This window comes from Anas acuta, chromosome 2, assembly GCF_963932015.1.
Source record: "Anas acuta chromosome 2, bAnaAcu1.1, whole genome shotgun sequence".
Taxonomy (NCBI): Eukaryota; Metazoa; Chordata; class Aves; order Anseriformes; family Anatidae; genus Anas; species Anas acuta.
The window spans coordinates 15,238,828-15,257,412 of record NC_088980.1 but is presented as its reverse complement, the minus strand read 5'-3'; the positions used below and the strand labels follow the sequence as shown (position 1 = coordinate 15,257,412).

At 38.6% G+C, this 18,585-nt stretch overlaps 1 protein-coding gene across 2 annotated transcripts in view; it reads right to left on the bottom strand.

Annotated features, from left to right (window-relative positions):
* NRP1 (neuropilin 1) overlaps positions 1 to 18,585 on the bottom strand; it is a 111,572-nt gene that overhangs the window by 51,591 nt on the left and 41,396 nt on the right. For both annotated transcript variants that reach the window (XM_068673559.1, XM_068673560.1), the window contains exons 4-6: positions 13,971 to 14,152; positions 9,089 to 9,316; positions 1,576 to 1,731 (exon numbers count right to left, since the gene is read on the bottom strand). In XM_068673559.1, the coding sequence (XP_068529660.1) occupies positions 1,576 to 1,731; positions 9,089 to 9,316; positions 13,971 to 14,152 (566 nt within the window). The remainder of the gene's footprint in view (positions 1 to 1,575; positions 1,732 to 9,088; positions 9,317 to 13,970; positions 14,153 to 18,585) is intronic.

Genomic DNA, 18,585 nt, shown 5'->3' with positions numbered 1-18,585 from the left:
ATCCTCAGAAACAGCTGCTTTTGGACCTCTGCCAGGGGTTTACCAGCTGCATTGCAAGGGCAGAACATGTGGCTACACTTCAGTTTGGGAACTTCACCATATATTAGTATAAATCATTCCTTCACTGGTAGCTTAAGATAAAATGCCAGTGTGTGAAGTAGAGGCCCTGACATTTGGGTACATACTTGTTCTTAGCACACCTTGTCTGGCTCTGAGAGAAGTAGCTGTGTCTCTAACAGAGGGGTGGGTGCTTAGTCAGTTTTCAAGACCCCCCTACTAGAGACTTCTGTCTGGATTCAGTATTAAGGTCAGGACTACCATTTCCATGTTACTATGGGAAGCCTGCTCTGCTGCTGCCTCTGATTCACCTCATCTGTTGAGCAAATGCAATTGCGAGCTTTGAGAGCTACAGCTCACTGCTTCTGTGCATTGGACCTAAAGAGGAGGAGAGTAGAAAGCATTCTGTAAAGTGTGAAAGTGAAAATTGACTTAGCCTTGGAGACTAATTTGTAGTTAAGGTGCTTCATAACAGAATTATCAAGCTTGCTGAAAAAAATGCATTTCCTGTGTTCCACCCATTTCCCCATTTCCCTGCTGCTTCAGTGTAGTAGGGGCCTTTGGTGAAGTACTGAAACTGAACTACTTTAGGGTAAGACTTCAAGTAAATCAGCTTCTGCTTGGAATCAGAAGAATCCACTACAGAGGACACAAGTCATGCTAGGTTGGAGTCATATCAAAATATCTAAAAAACAGGTTTCCAGTCTCGTGGATTCTTCCCATTCATGCCAGCTGGGGCATGTCCCATTAACTCCTCCTTGCTGTGCATCTACATGGTAGCTAATGAAGATGCAAGGACAAAGGAGAGGTGAGGAGAAACACCAATAATTTCAGTTTACTGATTTTTCCTTTGTTCCTTCTTTGATTAAACAACTACATTAACTCCGAATCTACTCAAAACTCAGTCACAGAAAGGAGAGTTTGATTTAAAGCATATTTTATCATTAAGCAAAGAAAGGAAATCTGCAAGGACATGTTGTAACACAGCCCATTATTTTCCTGTGTCTCCCTCACTTGGTTTCATTCTCTGTGCAAAGAGTAAGCATGAAAATGAGGCAACTGGGAGCAAAGTAACAGAGAACAAAGCTTCGATAGCTTATGAAATGGTTTAACAAGAGCACGTATTATTAAATGGGTTCTTTTTATTCAAGAAATCGATCATCAAAGCTTTTTCCATGTAATAAAAGAAGGCTTTGGATAGTGCATTCATTGTTCATGTTTCATTGTTTTAATGTAACTATTCAAATGCTCTGCATTTCCGTGTTTCCTTGGTCAGCACGGTTTTTAATGATAATTTTTCCAACTTCCTGGCAATACTGAGGAATAAAACTCTGAGGAAAACAGCTTTTCAAAGGGTAGCTGTATTTAAAAAAAAAAAAAAAAAAAAAACAGAACCAATCCTCCCCCACCATCTTATTTATTTAAGGTTTCTTTAAAGTTTCATGCAACACCTGGTGTGCAAGAAGACATAACAGAGAATATTTTCCAAGAAGCTCTGCAGGATGGATAAATACTGACCTTCCGATACACTGCTCTGCGACACGCTGTAGTTTGCTGAGAATCCCTCTTTTGCTATTGCACTGTCGGTGTAAAATACCATTGAAAGAATCCCTGTTGAAGAGCGGACGCGGCCTGGGTTGTTCTGCCCACAATAGCGCCCTATGTGTGGGCCAACTGCAAAAAGACAGAATATAATAGTAAACTACCACTTCTGCTGCAACAATAGATGACACTACAATAGCTTCCAAAGCGATTCCCTCAGCAGGAATAAGTGAACCTCTACAATGGTTTAAAATCACAACCTCATCAATAACTTAGCAATGAACAATAAATTGCTTACCCTGCCCCAGTAATCTTAGTTCTAAAATGTTCCAGGTAACACTCCATAAAACCTCTGAAAATGTAAAGAACCAGGATTTCAAAAACGTGTCCTTTAAAGTGCACAGAGAGGGCAATGATGCACAAAATTACATGTACAAAACAGCAAAAGTATTTTCCAAAGTGTGGTTGAAGCGCCTATTTATGACAAGGACATCTGAATGTCCTGATTTGCCCACCCAGCCAACAAGATGCTGAATACCCTTAGCTCTAGAAAAAGTGCAGACAACATTTTCCAGGATTTATGCCCAATGCTGCAGACAATCTGTTAATTTTATAGCAGATTTGGGAAACAAACAAACAAAAAAAATAATTGCTCTTGTATTGAGCCAATGACCAAATTCTCTTTTTTTTTTTTTTTTTTTTCCCTCCTATTTAGACTTCAGGACATCCTCATGGATTGTTCACCCATATGCTCAATATTAAAGAATATTGTAAAAGAATTCAAGAAGAAAATATTAATCCATTCAAAAGTGCAAGGATTTCTTAAGTATACCTCCATCGCACAGAACAAGCACACATGATTTCTCTCAGTGTTAATAATGTATAAACTGGTTCCTGATATTTTTCTGGATTTCCTGTGCAGTGAGATAATCTTTTCCCTTAATTAAGCTACTCAAATCACAACTAACATATGTGGCCTTCTTGCACTTGAGCATTCCCTACAGATAGGTCTCTAGGCTGTTGAGCAGTGATACATCTGTGCTTACAAACAATAAGAACAGATAATGCTAAAACGCCATGCATGGAGTCAATCATAAAACTAATCAGAGAACGTCATTCTAATGCTTACACCACTGGTTTCCAGGCTTAAATTAACACCTTGTCATATCTCTAGGAACTCCATTTAACTTTCAGTTTAAAATATAAAATGTTTATATATCATAATTATTCACAGTTCAAAGAAAATCCACAGCTAACATCATTTTGTAGTCATTTGTTGGCATTTTCCAACAAGTAAAACAGTTCCAGCTTGGAATAACTTCATTATGTAAGCTACACATTTCTGTAAGGCCTTCGAGTTGCCAGAAAGAGAGAGCTCAGATGATATAGCTTTTCCTGCCAGCATCTATTTTTCAAACCATATTCTGGCCAGAGTTAGTCTTCAGTTACTTTGGCAATCTCAGGGCATTTATAGTACCTGCCAGTCCAGACTTTTTCACCAGGGTTGTTCAATGTGGTATTGACAGTGTGGAACACCCTATACAGCATATGAGTTGGATTCTTTCTCATTCTAGAAATCATTAAAGCTTTACAGTTTTATTATCTGTAGCGAGAAACTGGTTGTTTTTTTGTTACCATTACTAGCCTTTTTAAAACACAAAATAATGCCCACTTCAGGCTCCAATTGCTGCAGTTCTGGTATATATATATCATTCTGTATGTGTAAACAGCTCTGATCCTGCTCTTTCACATGATGGTCTTTTGACATTACAGTCACTGATCTGCAAGAAAACAAGGAGTATAAGGCCATCATGTTAGGACATTCTGAGCCTCCTTCCTCTCATTTCCTGCAGGGAAGCGTCTTTGAAATGACAAACAGAAGAGAACTTTGTTTAAAGCAGACAGGCTTTAAGATTCCCCATGACTCACTGGTTTATAATTTTTAAGACACATTTAATGTTTCTGCATTTCATTCTTCTGCAGATTGGCACTGCTATCATAGTACCATTCCCTTTACTAGCTGTGTAGATGCAGGAGCCAAAAACTTGCAGAACATGACAGAAAAAGGTATTGCATTTTTTGCACAACATGTAAACCTTACTTGTCTGAGCTAATATGGAGCTAATATATCCAGATCTAAGTGGAACTGGATCAAATAAAGATTCTTGCTTTTCCTATATAAATAGCTAACACAACTAAAATTCTTCTTTTTCCCTGCCTTTTTCCTTTTTTCTGACTCTGCTTTATGACCTGAGATGAGCTTTCATAATAGAACAGATACAGCCCCAGATGGGAATTTTAGGCTAGCAGGTGCTGAAAAGTCATTAGGCCCAGAAAGCTCTTTGCAGGCTCTGCCTGTAGACCATCATGTCACTTTGCTGGCATCCCTCAGGAAGGCTTACTCCAAATATAAGCCACTTGGAAATGTCCTCACTCAAGGTCACTTCTACATTACCTGCAGAACAGAGGCATTTTTTGTGAGCCTGTTACTTCACTTGACTGCACGTGTGTTAGCTATTTCTGAGACTTTGGCTCCTCTGTCCACTGGCATGGTATGTTGTAGTAGAAAAGAACTACTTTTAGGTTAAATGATGGAGGAATAACCAAGAAAGCTGTTTTACAAGCTTTTTCCCAAAATGCCGAGGCTAATTTTAGTGCTTGAATAAATCCTTGGTTATTCTTAGTAAATATGTGTGAAGGTTTACAGGATCTGAGTTATCATTTGTATAGAATATGGCTGACGGCTTAAGGCTAAACAGAAACGTTGTCCCTACTTATTCTTCTTTTCTTTTGCTTCATACAACTGACACCATAAAAGGTGAAATTAATTCAAAATCTGCTGTTTGCCTTTCTAGCTTTCAAAGACTGTAAGTATCAGCTAATTTTGAGACTTGTTGAAATATGTATTTGTACTTTTGATTGAAATCTGAGCTTTTGGAATAGAGTAATAATTATAAAAAAAAAAAGCAACGAAAAATACTATATTTTATTAGAATATCAGAATATGTTTAATATTCTATATTTTTAGAATATTAGAAAAATATTCTAAAATATTAGAAGAAATGTTTGGTTAACTAGCCAGTTTACTGAATTTTAAACTTGGCCTTTATAAGTGTGCTGGTGTGCTGTGAACAATATTTTCACAGCAGTGTGATTGTTATTGGCAAAACATTTGCACACTGTTTAGGATGCTAAAGAGAAAAGAATTGAAAAATGAATCCTGTTTTCACAGTCCACTAGTCACACTGAGCTTACATACACTTTTATATCGTAATGGTTTCTCACAAGAGTGAAGAAAGCAACCACAATAGAGGAGGAAAACATCCAGATTAATAGCAACCTTCATTTGCACTGATGTTAACAACTGCAGTAAAGTCTCCTGTTTTGCTCTGTAATTCAGTGGAAGCTCTTGTGGTATTGACTGAAGCAGCAATGTTTAGCTTGTGGTTCTCAAACAGTATGTAAACTTTATATTACTTTTGAGCCCTAGTAGACAGTCTATAGAGTTTCAAAGAGAGCTGCATGATGAATACGTGCAATTTGTCACTTAAGCTAGTCCTGGTTTTGAGTGGGCTATTTTTCTTCAAAGTCGTCAATGGACTGTTCTTGGCCAAGGCTCACTGAGGTGTATTTGTGCTTTGGGCAAAAACATTTTTGGTGTCTAGTTTATTTATTCAAAATCATACATTTATATTCTGTGATCTACTCTCTCCTGCTCCTGCTCTACCTGTTACTGTTACCGTCTTCAAACAACCATCCCTTTTCTGCACAATATTTGCAAAATGCACCTGTAATTTCCAAATATTCTCCAACAGTGTTTCACTTTTTGCTTTGTTTTAAAGAATAGACCAAAGGGTTCCTATGGCATAGTTACGTAGAAACAAAATACCAGGATTAAGGTGTTCCTGAATGCCTATCATTCCCATCCTGAACTGGCAAAACACTTACACTAGTGCTTAACTTCAGACCTGTAAGTGTCCTCTGTGAATTCCTTTTGAAGTAAGTCTAACCGCTCATGCGTTCTGAAGATAAGCACTTGTTTTGCAGAATCAAGATGCAAGTACTGAGCACTTGCCAGATTCACTCAACTAAAAGGATGACCAGGAAGGCTGAGGACTTCACAAACATGACAGATTTCAGAATTAACTTCTTCATGAATGATCATTATGGTTGCTGGCAAATTTTCTGAAGAAAAATATTCTTTTAAATATAATTGTTATTTTTTATTTAAGAGAAAATTTCTCTCTCTTTCTCTCTCTCTCTCTCTCTTTTTTTTTTTTTTTTTTTTTTTCTGGGGGGAGGAGACTGGTGCAGGGGTTGCTGTTCTCTGCTCAGACTGGCAGTACCTGGCTCAAACATCGGTGCCTGCTCTCCAGAGTTAGAGGAGAGCACCATGTTCAGCAGGCTGCCCACCTTATTCTGCGCTGGTTACAGTCATGACTACTTTCCACCAAACTGTTCTGTCATATTATTAAAAAAAAAAAAGAGAGAGAGAAAAGAAACAACAACAAAAAAATCATAATCTGCAAACCAGAGCTGTGTTGCTTGGATCAGGGGACTTGAACTGAAGGACATACATTTGTTCCAAACATTTATAGAATAAAAGTTTACAATTAAACAAATTAAAGTGTTAAACTCCTTCTTGTACATTGCTTTCCTCTAAGGAAACAGCTTAATAATGGGACAGCTGTCTGTCCCATTATTAGAGCTAGACTTCCTTCTACTCTGTGTTTATATAAGTGTAGTGCAATGGGGACTTTAACCTCTACCTCAACTGGGCATGTGAGCAGTGATGTAGTACAGCAAAGTGAAATAGCTTACTTCTTTATGGCTATGTCCACATGAGAAAATAAAGCTGGCCAGGGAGCATCCTCTGGACCTGCGGTCAGTGGCCAGGGACTGTTTCTGGGACCAGACTAGCAGTGTGACACAGCTCGCTCCTATATGGCTCTTCCTTTTGAAGCAGGACAGCCATGTCCGATGTGCCTGCTGGGAACAGCCCCTCGCTCCTCCAAACAGTGCTTGGGAATTATGTGGGGAAGTTTAAGCTGATGTGGGCTAAAACTGTGCAAGGGAGCATGCCAGTGATTAAGCAGTACATGCAACCAGAGACTGTTTCTCAAGCCTGGTGCTTCAAAACATATCTTCAAAATGTTGTTTCATGGACTGTAGGGAAACAGGAACAAAGACTCATCCTGGAGGAGCCTCCCTTGCTCAAAGGCAGCCAAATTACTGAATATTTTTCTGAAACGTACTACTTCCATGTAGATGCAAATTAGATTTATGTCGCGTCTCTTCTCTCCCACCCCTATCTTCAGTCTATTGCCAGATCATACCAGCAGTTTCCTGTGTCATCTTTGCTCTTTGGCTGAAATAGTTCTCCCTCTTAAGTATTCATCCTGTGATGCATTTATACAGAAGAAATCACATCCTCTCTGCCTTTGTTAAGTTAAACAAGAAAGCCTGACTGCTGGCTAAAGAGCATCCCACAGTGAAATGATGTAGGAAATGCTTCCCTACAACCACTACAAGCTCCAACAGTTTGTATCTAAGGAAACATTTCTCTCTAGTCTACAAATTCAGCTGAATATTTACAAACATGTAAACACCCTTATTGGATGTCAGGAGCATTTTGGATTTAGACAGTTTGTGAGGGAATTGGAAGGCAGATAATGCCTGTTGTTAATTGCTCTTCAGTATGGCTCAGTCACTTTCTTGAACCAGGAAATTACCACTTTGAAACCCTCTGACACTAACAATAATGCATTTCTTTTTGGTAATATTACACATAAATTGATTGATTGGATCATCTTTTCACAAGTCATTTGAAATCCAAGTTCTACAGGAATTTAGCTTGAAAAGATTTGGCCTATATACAAATAAAGCTATTATTAAATGTTCCAGACATCATTATTGTGTTGTTAGAATACTGTTTTTCCTAACTGAAGCATTAAATACTAAGTAGTCTTTCAGTTACTGTTATGGCTCTTTCTTTGCTGTTTATTGGAGTGGATTGAAAAGAGCCGTGATAAACCCATTAAGCATAAAACAAAAAGGAAGAACAAATATATGTTAAAAAGTACACACCTATTTACCACAGTATCAATAAATACTTTAATTAAAATGATATTGGGGATTTATCTAGGAAAGCAGGCAAGTTTAGATGAGTTATTAAAATATGTTCCTGAAGTTATATGTTTTCATTTAAATGAAATATTGATGTAGCATTAGCAGTTTGTAGAAACTGCCAGAAAATATCTATTAATATGGGTTAGCACACCAGTGGAAAACTGAAATATCTGTAATTAGCACCCAACAAAACAACATCAATCATGAATTTTCATCAGTCAATGAATTTTGCAACAAGTTACAAAAGAAAGAAGATATAAGGCAGCTACATGATGCTTCCCTTTATCAGTCTGCAACATACAGGAAAATACTGAAAAAAGCATCACAAAAAGTATTACATAGATGTTTGCACAATTTGTATGGGCAGTAGGGCATCCTAAAGGTTAGGTACTTATCATGAGCAGCCCCTTTTAGACTGCAGCCTACCTAGCTGGGGTCCATGGCTGCCCCTTTCCTAGAGGGGATTTGGCTAATATGGACTGGCTGACTTAGGTGAAAAAATAAAGAAATCACACAGTTATTTTGTTAACTGGTCTCAGTGTAGAAAAGGGATATAATATTGGATATGGGGTGAAATGAGGGCTCATTGGCTCCATAGACTTAGCTAATATCTAGTTGGGCACTTATTGAATTAAACAAAGTCAAGTGTCATCAACAACTAAGTGGAAAATTACTGAGATGTCAGAGAAGTACGTTCCAGAAGGGCACCAACACACCCACCCTGGCACGTGTGCCCAGCTAATCAGAGATTATAAATTAGCAAAGATAAAGCCTTTGATTTGTTTATACTGCTGGAAGAGAGAGCACTGTGGGAGAGGAACACCGCAGTGCCTGATCACCAATGTTACCCGAATGGCAATGGGACTGCCCATTGACCTGGGGAATTGTTCAGTGCGTGTAACTATGGATGCCACATTTGCTCTAGCAAAGAAATTCTCTGCTTGGTCAGCAGTTCTGAAACCTGTTTCCTCCGGCTGGAGAGTTAGTACCTGAACTCCAATTTGTGCAAGTTTTTGGATATTACTGGAAAATTCTTGTGTTTTATCTGTGAAAGTTTGGGACTCATAGGGTTTCATATTTTAGTGTAGGAAGCCCATCACATATTCCCTCTACAAATGCATTTTTTCCCCAAGCCAACTGTTCAAAAGTACATATATTTCATTAAAAAAGTACTTCACACTGTGATATGCTTTACTGAATGAATTTACAGAGCGTTTTCCCCATTTCTCTTTAATTCAACTCATTTCAAATAAATCAAACAAGGACCTCTCTACTCTGGCATTTAAAAAAATGAGAATATGCCTTCTGCAGCACACTGTGGAGTAATGGTTATGTGTATCACAGTCCATTTTTCTCTTACCATCAGGGAATCCATCCCAGATTTCCAATCGGTCATAGCGACAGAACGCTCCCCCTGGGGTATTTGAATCAGGTTCTAGTTCAAAGCTTTCAAATTCCAGTATAATCTCTGACATCTTTGGTGCAAAGATAATATAAGTGCATTCAAGGCTATTGGGATATTTTTCAGGGAATCCAGGGGACTTTATCACTCCACTTGATGAAGTAAAGTTTCTGGAGCATTCAGGTCCTGCAAGAGAGAGAAAAAATCACCTGGGTTAACACTATGCTACTAAGCAAAGCAGTTAGCTGGAAAACAAATTAGGCTGTGTTGTCTCTCCAGCAGCAAAGGTGGCTTTTCAATGAAACACCTCATTTTAATCACTGTATTAATCATTCACCCAGCTTGTTCATATTACTGATAGTCAGGTTTTAAAGCGCAATTCACATACACTGTCTGATCTCCAATTTTCAATTTGTATGGAACAATATGAAAACTTGTACCAGCTCTAGAAAAAAATTATGACAAATACAAAGTCATGTGGGAACAATGAAAGTGTAAGCTGCAGAAATCTCGACAGAGCCCTAGAGAAATAATTATAGCCCCTTCAAGCTCAAATCTTTAAATCTTATAGCTGACAGGCTTTTATTGGTGAAATAGATTTTTTTTTTTCCAAAAGCGGGTGAGTGAATTCAGTAGAGGGAGTAGTGGTTTCAGATTCCTGGAGCACTGACTCAGTAACTCTGCCAGATGTGACCTATGCCTCCTTGACAAACTAAATGTGAAAGGTAATTCGTACACGTACCAAGGGTGAGTGACTCATTCTGAGTGGTGTTGACACAGGTGCACCAGTAAAATGTTGCTGTTAGTGCAAGCATGATAAACTGTGTGATTACAGGCAGTGTTGCAAGAAGTCACCTAATGTCAATGTTGACACATTGGTTTCCCCCATGTCCCCACCATGGCATAAAGTGATGCTCCAAACACTGCTCTCGGTAGAGCAGGAAAGCGGTGCTGGAGATGTGAAGCCAGGTCACTGGACTTGCCTTGAATACAAGGGACTAAAACCAGAGTCAATCTCTTGTTGACAGATCATGTTTCTCCTTTGTTTAGGTCCCTCGGGAATCCTCTCTGTGGATCCCACATCTGCAGGTGTGCTCTCAATAAGCTGCAGGCACTGCCCACACATCTTCCCATGAGGTCAACTCAGGTACCCCCCTCTCTGACTTTTGACACTCCTGGTTTAATGGAAAGTGATTTACAGGGTTTGGGACATCTGTGGATGGCAGCCAACCTGGGGAGTTTGGGTAGGATGACTCAGATGAAGCTCTTCTGACATGGAGTAAAAGAAGGACATGGGCAACAGAGTTTGGCTGCAACAGCTCTGTGCTGGGGAATGAGTGTGTGTGAGCTTTCAGTGTGGATGAGGATGCCCAGCTTCCTTAGAGACTGTAGTCAGGAACCTTAGAGGACTTCCAATGCTTAACACAGATCATTGAAGGAAAACAGTCTGGCTTGTTGCATATATGAATACTCTTATTTCACCATAGAAAATGTTTTCCTTGTGAATGTGCCAAACATATTACCCCCCACAGACTTGGCCACCTTCCAAGTAAATTCAGCATACAAGAGAGAGGGATGAATGAATTTAGTCAGTTCAGGTATTTTTGTCCTTCAGTAGACACTGACGGGAAATGCTTGAGCTATCACATCAATATTCAGAACACTTCATGGCATATTTTGGAAGATGTAGATATTAATGCTCATGTAACCTGACCCATTCCAATTTGGGAAATTACATTTTGCCTATAATTTTATCACCCCCATACGCTGGATATTTCTCTTCTCTCCCTGTCATTCTCTTGTCTCCTAGTCATGTATGGGAGGGTTATATTCTAGTTGTTGCTCCTCACTCCCACCAGTAGCTGCTGTTCCAGGATAAAATAGCTTTGGAGTATGCCATTCATAGCATAAAGTGCTCTGTACTCCTCTTGGAATCCAATAAAAGATGCAATATAAAATGTAAGCCAGGATCATTATTGCTTTATTAAATACAGCCAAATCCTGGCTCTGTGAGTATGTGATCATCAGGCTCCTTCCATTCACACATGGCATCTCAGTACCAGCTTGCGTTGTTTTAAACATGTTCAAGCCAATCTGGTGCAAGAAACAAAAAACTGTTTTCAGAAGAGCTGCCTCACTAAAATGCCCTCCACAGATTTTGACCCTTTATTGACACTGTGAAAAAAAACCCAAGAATTAAATCAACACTGAGGCTACAAGGAACTCCACAAAGCAATCTTCATGGGAAACTGGCAGAAAAGGCTCTTGCAGAGACCTAACAAAACAGATACTTGTGAGGCAGGGAGATTACATGTGTGTGTGCATGCAACATAGTAAAAGGGATGAGCTGAAGGGAAGGGAGACAAAAGAGAGAGCAATGAAAGAGAAAGGGATCATTTCATTTGCTCTCTATAGGTGTCACTGAGCCAGAAGATCATTTGCCTTCTTGGTTGACACTGACTTTTCTCTGAATAAACTAAGGTTAGGAATGTTGGACGTGAACTATCTTGATCCTCTTCTAGTCAGTACCCATCCTATGGGAGGCTGGCTGCCAGAGCCAAAATAAGAAACATTTCAGGTGAGCTAAACATTAGGCAATATGGATTTCATGTTATTCTGGAACTCAACATCTCCTTCAGTGTTTTGATGGCTCAGGAACTGGATGAGAAGTAAAGGCAGATCCTACTCTCAAAGTCCATAATGCATTTATCATGCATTTATCATTTATCACATGGGTTAAGTGTCGGTTCAGGATTCAGCTGAACCTATATTTTCAGGAACCTACAGGTTTAGGATTCAGTTTAGTGCATGGGTAGAGTAATGCAATTTTTGTTTTCTAAAACTAAAGATGCTCTCACATCTTGGGATGTAGGAGTGCTGGAGTGCAGCTCAGACTTTGTCTCAGTGCCGCAGGAGCTTGGGATTGGGATCATTTTAATGCTTCTCATGTCTGGGAAATGATAAGCGAGGTGGTGAATATGCTAAAACAGGGCATGCTAGTCTGGTGTGCACATCTGAGCTTCATCTGCATAACAGGGTAAACTGGTCAGCTTTATTTGGTACAGAAATTAAAATGCAAATTTGGAATAGCATCTATGCATTAACTTAGAAGTTAAAAAGGGATGTGTTCCCACGACAACTATAACTTGTACCCTTTGTGTACACACAGCTTTTTCTAATGCTGTACCCGGTGATAACTTTTCTGCCTTAATATACAGTTTATGTGGAATGAACTAGAGTTAAAGTTGTTCTGGGAGCCATAATTTTGAGTTTCCTGACTTCTGTGTGTGTAAAATCACATTCATAATGCCAACTTAACGTGCTTAATGTGTATCACTGAGAAATGTAAATGACCACACAAGGAAATAAGCACAACATTCCTGTCAGAGTTCTGACTTGCCACTACACTATTAGAAAATAAATAAAAGCTTTTCTTCTTGAAAACACTCAGTTACTAAAATAGATTGTTTCACGGGCCATTCTTTCACTTGTTCTCATGTTTCAGCCTTGGTCTTTATGAAAGATGGTACTATATATATATATAAGCACTGAGAAACTTCAGGACACAGTTTCAAGAGTTTAGCCTCCTAAAGACACCAAAATAAATAGAGATATTTTTCAGGAAAGCTTGGTGTCATTTGGATGCTGAGTTCTTTCAAAAAATTTGACCCTGAAGGTCACCAAAAGAATTTCTGGGAGCCAAGAGTGGATTTACAGACAAGGAAGATAGTGAACAAGAGGTCTGTGGCCCCAATTAGCACTGTGCAGAGCAGCACTAGTGTGCAACTGAAGAGAGCCCTCACTACTGAGATTCTCCTCACTAACAGTACGGCTACCGCCAAGTGTGTGTGCTCAACACAACTGAAAATCCAGCTCTGATTTAGGTACATAAAAAGGACTTGAACTCATTCTGAAAACGTAACACTGTCTGGGAGTGGTTTGCATTGGAAATTTGGAGTTTTTATCTGCTTTTGTAAATATGACTTGTATCATTGATGTTGAAGTCAATATTTTTGGTTGCTTGGTTGGTTTTGCCTTGTCTTAAGCTTCTTGTCTTTCTGTATGCTATCTGGTTGTGGTCCTGTATTCTTCAGGAATGGGATATATGAATTATTTATCTCCATCCAACTGTAGGGAAAGCATATGCCAAAAAAATTATCTCAAGGTCCTTTTAGTATCGATTCAGAGAATTATTAAAGAAAGACTGTCTATTGGTCTGGTTAACCCTGGACTGTTTCTCTGGGCTTTTTTTGCAGCCTATACCACTATCTGTGCTCCCTGCACAAGCATCCAGTAGGACTAATTTCTGAACTGTGTGACCTTCCCCACTCCTTTAACTCCCAAACATGATTTGTGAAAGTAACAGTAACATCATCTGCTGCCCATGTGTACACTGGTCCTTTCTGAGCTCACAGCTGCCTATTGGGAATGCAGAGCAAAGCACTAACCAGAATAAGACAGGGACTCAGAAGGCTACAGTGCTGTTAAGGCAGTAACATTGTAAATCATACAGCAATTATTATCACAATAAAATAAAAATTAAAAAAAAAAATAAAAAAAGCTAATGGTTTGAAGAAGATCTGAAGATCCAAACAAACAGCTGATGAAGACTATCAGATTACACCCAAAGGAGTCAATCCTCAAATGCAGCTGACCCATTGGATTCATAACAATTTACACCCATTAAATACATGCCCCACATTGCAATGACAAAGGTAGTATAATTCTCTGTTTCAAGCATTTTACCATATTCCCGCCATTCCTAAAAATTATGGTGAACTTTTTGATGAAAGCAAAAATCACAAAGTGATCAGCTATATAACAATAAATTGTTTCTCACCTCTTTTGAAAACTTCGTAACGGATTGAAAATCCTGCTCCATGTGTTTCATAGTCGGAAACAAATTTAATGAAAAGATATGGTCCTGAAGACACTAAAGGAGGGGGAGCAATTTTTCCACAGTACTTTCCCCATAAGCGTCCTTCAGCATTATCTCCATCAATCACTTCAACATAATCATACCTGGTAGATAAATGGAAGGAAGAAACTTTTAACTTCCAGGAAAGAAGGAGACCTAATTAATTTAGAAACCATAACACAACATAGATAATCAAGAAAAATGCTAGCTTGCTTGGAAAATGCATTATGCTGAAAGATGTAAGCAAAATGAAATAATTAAAATGGACTACATTATGTCTGTAGACATCATCTGGCAACATGGAACTATTAGGAAGAATGGTGTCCATTATGCTTGCAGACAATGTCAGCTAAAGTAACCAATTAACAAGAAAAAAAAAAGGAAATCTCATGAGCACAATTCTGTATTATTAAATTGTGTTTCTTTGTCTGTGTAGTGTTGTTATCAATACATAATGCATAGCATTCTTTTCAAACTGTGAAGTTCTGTTATGAATTCAAAAATGTCTTTTTGGCTGGAGCTCTTTATGAACAATACTTTGATTTCCATATGCTGTCCTCCAAACATATGTCCACAGAATAATAAATAAATCCCTAAACATTAGTTTTTCTTCAAAACTCCTCCATGTTGCAGATCAGTGATAGAAAAATCTGTTATTTTCCCCATTATTTGGACAAATAATTTTGAATCTCAAAATCCACACACCAATCACAACACTTCAGTTTTCTCAGACAAAATTTGTCTCATTACAAATCACCTTTTCTTAGGTATTTGAATCGAGCACACTACACTGTTCATGCTTGTTCAGCATATGATTACTGAACAGGCTGGGCTAAATCCTCCTCGGTTACTTGCTAGATTCTCAAGGACTTCATAAGAAAAAGCAATAATATGCAATAATGATAGGCCTGGGAGCACCAGTCATGTTAGGGTTCCTCAGCTGAGTGACCAGAAATGCCAATACGTGAGGCTGGGTCTCACAAATTGGATTTCAGTGGGCTGGGGAGAGCTCGGCAGCTTGGTGCACTGAGCCAACCTGGAGAATACAAATGAGCATCATGGTCACAGAGAGGCATGAGCTGCATGTGTGGAGACAGGTCAGGTTTTAAGTTTTATTAGCAGATGATTTCACTCAACCCTAGGTGGGAAGGAAGGGCAGACACAGTCTGAAGAATTGGTTTAATCTTTTCCTAAAATGCGGTGGCATTTGGAGCCTAGGTTCTGCTCTGGTCTCTGTTGGATTGTATCTCTGCCTGTAATTCTTTGCATCTCAGGCATGCTGCCGTTTTACTTAACAGGTTGCTGTTAGCCAGACAATCTCATTTACTTTTCATTAGCCGACTACAACTGACACTAAAATGTAGCCATTAATTTGTTTAGACCTTTATTCTACTATTAGGTTCACCAAAATGTTCTGAACATATTAATATACAAGGAAGAGCTAAAAATGACAGTAAAATAAAGCGTCTGACATTTTTAAAGAGATCAAAGGAAAAAGAATGTCTTTGTGATGATCAATGTCATTTCTAACAACCCTGTTCCAAACCATCCAGGACACATTACTTATGTTTACATAAAGTCCCGTGAGACAACTGCAAAGATGATATCACTAGTTAAAGTGGCCGGCTTAAGGCTCCTTAAATTAAAAATGACATTACCTCATCAGTTAAAACTGTGTGCCAGCTTTGGTGTATATCAAGTAGAAAATAAAGATGACACTGATGGAACTGTAAGCATTAACATATGTGAAATATTGTGTTAACTGCATTTCCCCCTATGTATTTGATATTTCTAGTAGCAATTGCTCAGCTAGTTAGCTTCACTGTCCCATTTCAAACTGGTGGAAATACAAAGAGGAAATGTTCATTTATGAGAGAATTTTACAAACTCTTCAAGTAACTTGCATTTTTTAAATTAAACCTCTGTTCTTGCTACAAATTCATTATGATGGATAGGAGCATCTGAAAGTTGTGAAAGGAATTATTAAAAGACCTCAGAAAGAGTTCCTTTTAAAAATTTTTTATTTTATTTTATTTTATTTTATTTTATTTTATTTTATTTTATTTTATTTTATTTTATTTTATTTTATTTTATTTTATTTTATTTTATTTTATTTTATTTTATTTTAATTTTCCCAATAGAAATATACTTAAAAATACCAGCTCTAAGTTCCCTGGAGTACCTATTGGATGCACTCAGGGTTGCAGGCTGCGGGTTTTCAGACCTTATGGAATAATAAGTGTTAAGACTTTTTAACTAGACAACCTTTCTCCATATCCTTAACTGCTTATTAAAGAGTAACCACTCAAAACCACAGCATTCCAAACACTGTGATGCAGAGAATTTTCTTCTAGCTCAAGAGCAGGTGCTTAAAGTTATTTGTGAGCTTTGCATCATCTGACATTAATGGGGTTCAGATATCTCAGTCCCTTCCTGATTTTGAGTGACATTCTTTGCTCTTCTCTGACAGCATTACTTCATCAGTTACCCAGGTGCCATTCAGGGCTCAAGCCTCAAAAGTACTTGATTTTTCAAATTAATATTGATAACTCTACTGCTGAATTTTTACATATTAAGAACAATTTTATCTGTAAATGTTAATCCAATTTTACATGTTTTTACTATTTGTATAAAGAAAAAAAAAAGAAAGGTTTGAATTCAACATCTTTCTTCTGCTACACCTCAAGAATAAAAAATCTTCTACAGTCTTACTAAAGCTTTCATATACCACTAAAAACAAGTCATTGATGAGTAAGTACCAGCTTTGCTATTATATGGAATAACATTAGGCAAAAAACATTCAAATTAAATTCTATTGCTCTCCAAGGTTTCCTCCTCTATAGCAATAGCCTGCCCACACCTTTCCTTTGTCCCTTATAGTGACAGAACTGTAATTTACAGTGCTCTTTCTGGCTGCTGTGCAGTTGTAAATGAAACAATTTGGTTACAAAACACTGTCTTCTAATGGATTTTGCAAGTTATAGGTCATGCTGGCCTGCAGAGATTGAAGGATATTTTTGATTTTTTTTTCTATTGCTCTGAAAAATTACTGACAGATAGAAAAGGTTAGATGTGAGACAACAGGTATGAAGTAAGATTTGAAAAAGGGAAGCTATAGAGATCGGCCCTACAACCTTCATGTTTAAGGGATCATGGATTTCACCTGGCAACCAACAAATGGGTTTGGATTCTCCCACACTGGCAGCAACATCTGAAATCTGGGCTGCAATAACTGAGTAATTTTGTTATTTTTTTTTACTAGGGAAATAACTTTGGATTTTACTAGTTTATCCTTGGAAACCGAAGTCCTACTGTCATTTCTGCACTTTTCAAAATCCTACCAGAGATCGTAGTGTATCACAAACAACTGTTCTTGTAAATAGGGGAAAGTACAGTCACAACTCAAAAGTGGAGTTGCTGCCAAGGAAGCTCAGAAAGCAGCTTGCATCTCCCTCTGGACTTGGTCGCAGTTCTTCTCCATAAGTATGTCAGGAGAAGATGCTGTGCCAGGGATGCAGTTGGCACATTGGTTTCCCTGTGAGGAGCCTGAACGTGTCACCTCCACAGCGCCCAGACAGCCTTGGCGTGCAGCCCAGAGTACTGAGTTTGCAAATTCGGATTTCCCACTTGGCAATTCTTCGCTCAGTTACTGCTGCCAATGGTGTGGCAAATATTTCTTGTAATGTTATAGTCCTTTAGGGTTTATGGCATGGAGATGTAAATATAAACACGGTGCTAACCATTGCTCTGAGTTTCAGGTGAAAGACTAGCACGTGAGTTCATGTGTGAAAATAGGAAAGGCGTGTCCATGCCAGTGGTTTGTCAGTGGGTTTGCTCCTGGAGCCGCTATGCCAGCACACAAAAAGCTTTCCCTTTTGCTTGCCTGGGTCTCTCCGGATATCCCATTTGTGTTCACTTTCAGTTAGCACTGTAATAAAACTCTCAGTTTTGTATGGGGTGGTCTCTCGAGGGAAGCCTGCTGAAGCTCAGGGAAGGGATCTTGTGCAGCACCACTCCTCCCAGCCAGTGCCTGGGCATGCTCTCACTAGGCGGTCCTAATTTTATGGTTCAGCAACACAATGGCTGGAAAATATTCCCATTGGAGTGATGAGGGAATCCAGAATTCCTCTGCAAATTCTTGAAGGAATTGCAAAAAGCATGCTCTTTTTTTTTTTTTTTTTTTCTTTTGAAAGTGTAAGTTATAGGTTCAAGGAAAAGGCCAACCCATACCTATAAAAATGAGCAATGGGCAATGAAAAAAACATAAACAGCTGCAGAATACAGATTTTGGTGGATTTTTCATTTCCAGTTTCTAGTAGGTGATAACAGTGCTCATGTCTGTTTTCAGTTGTGAACGTGCTGGCGACCACTGAAATGCACCACAGCACAACGTGAAGGGAAGTGAGAGCATGGGAAAGCCCTGCCAGTGCTGCAGCCAGCCGCTCTGCCGAGCTACATGCTTCTTCACATTTTCCTAATATTAGGGCAGCAAGAGTTTCTGCCTTTTGCCTAAAAAAAATATTCCTTCCTAAGACCT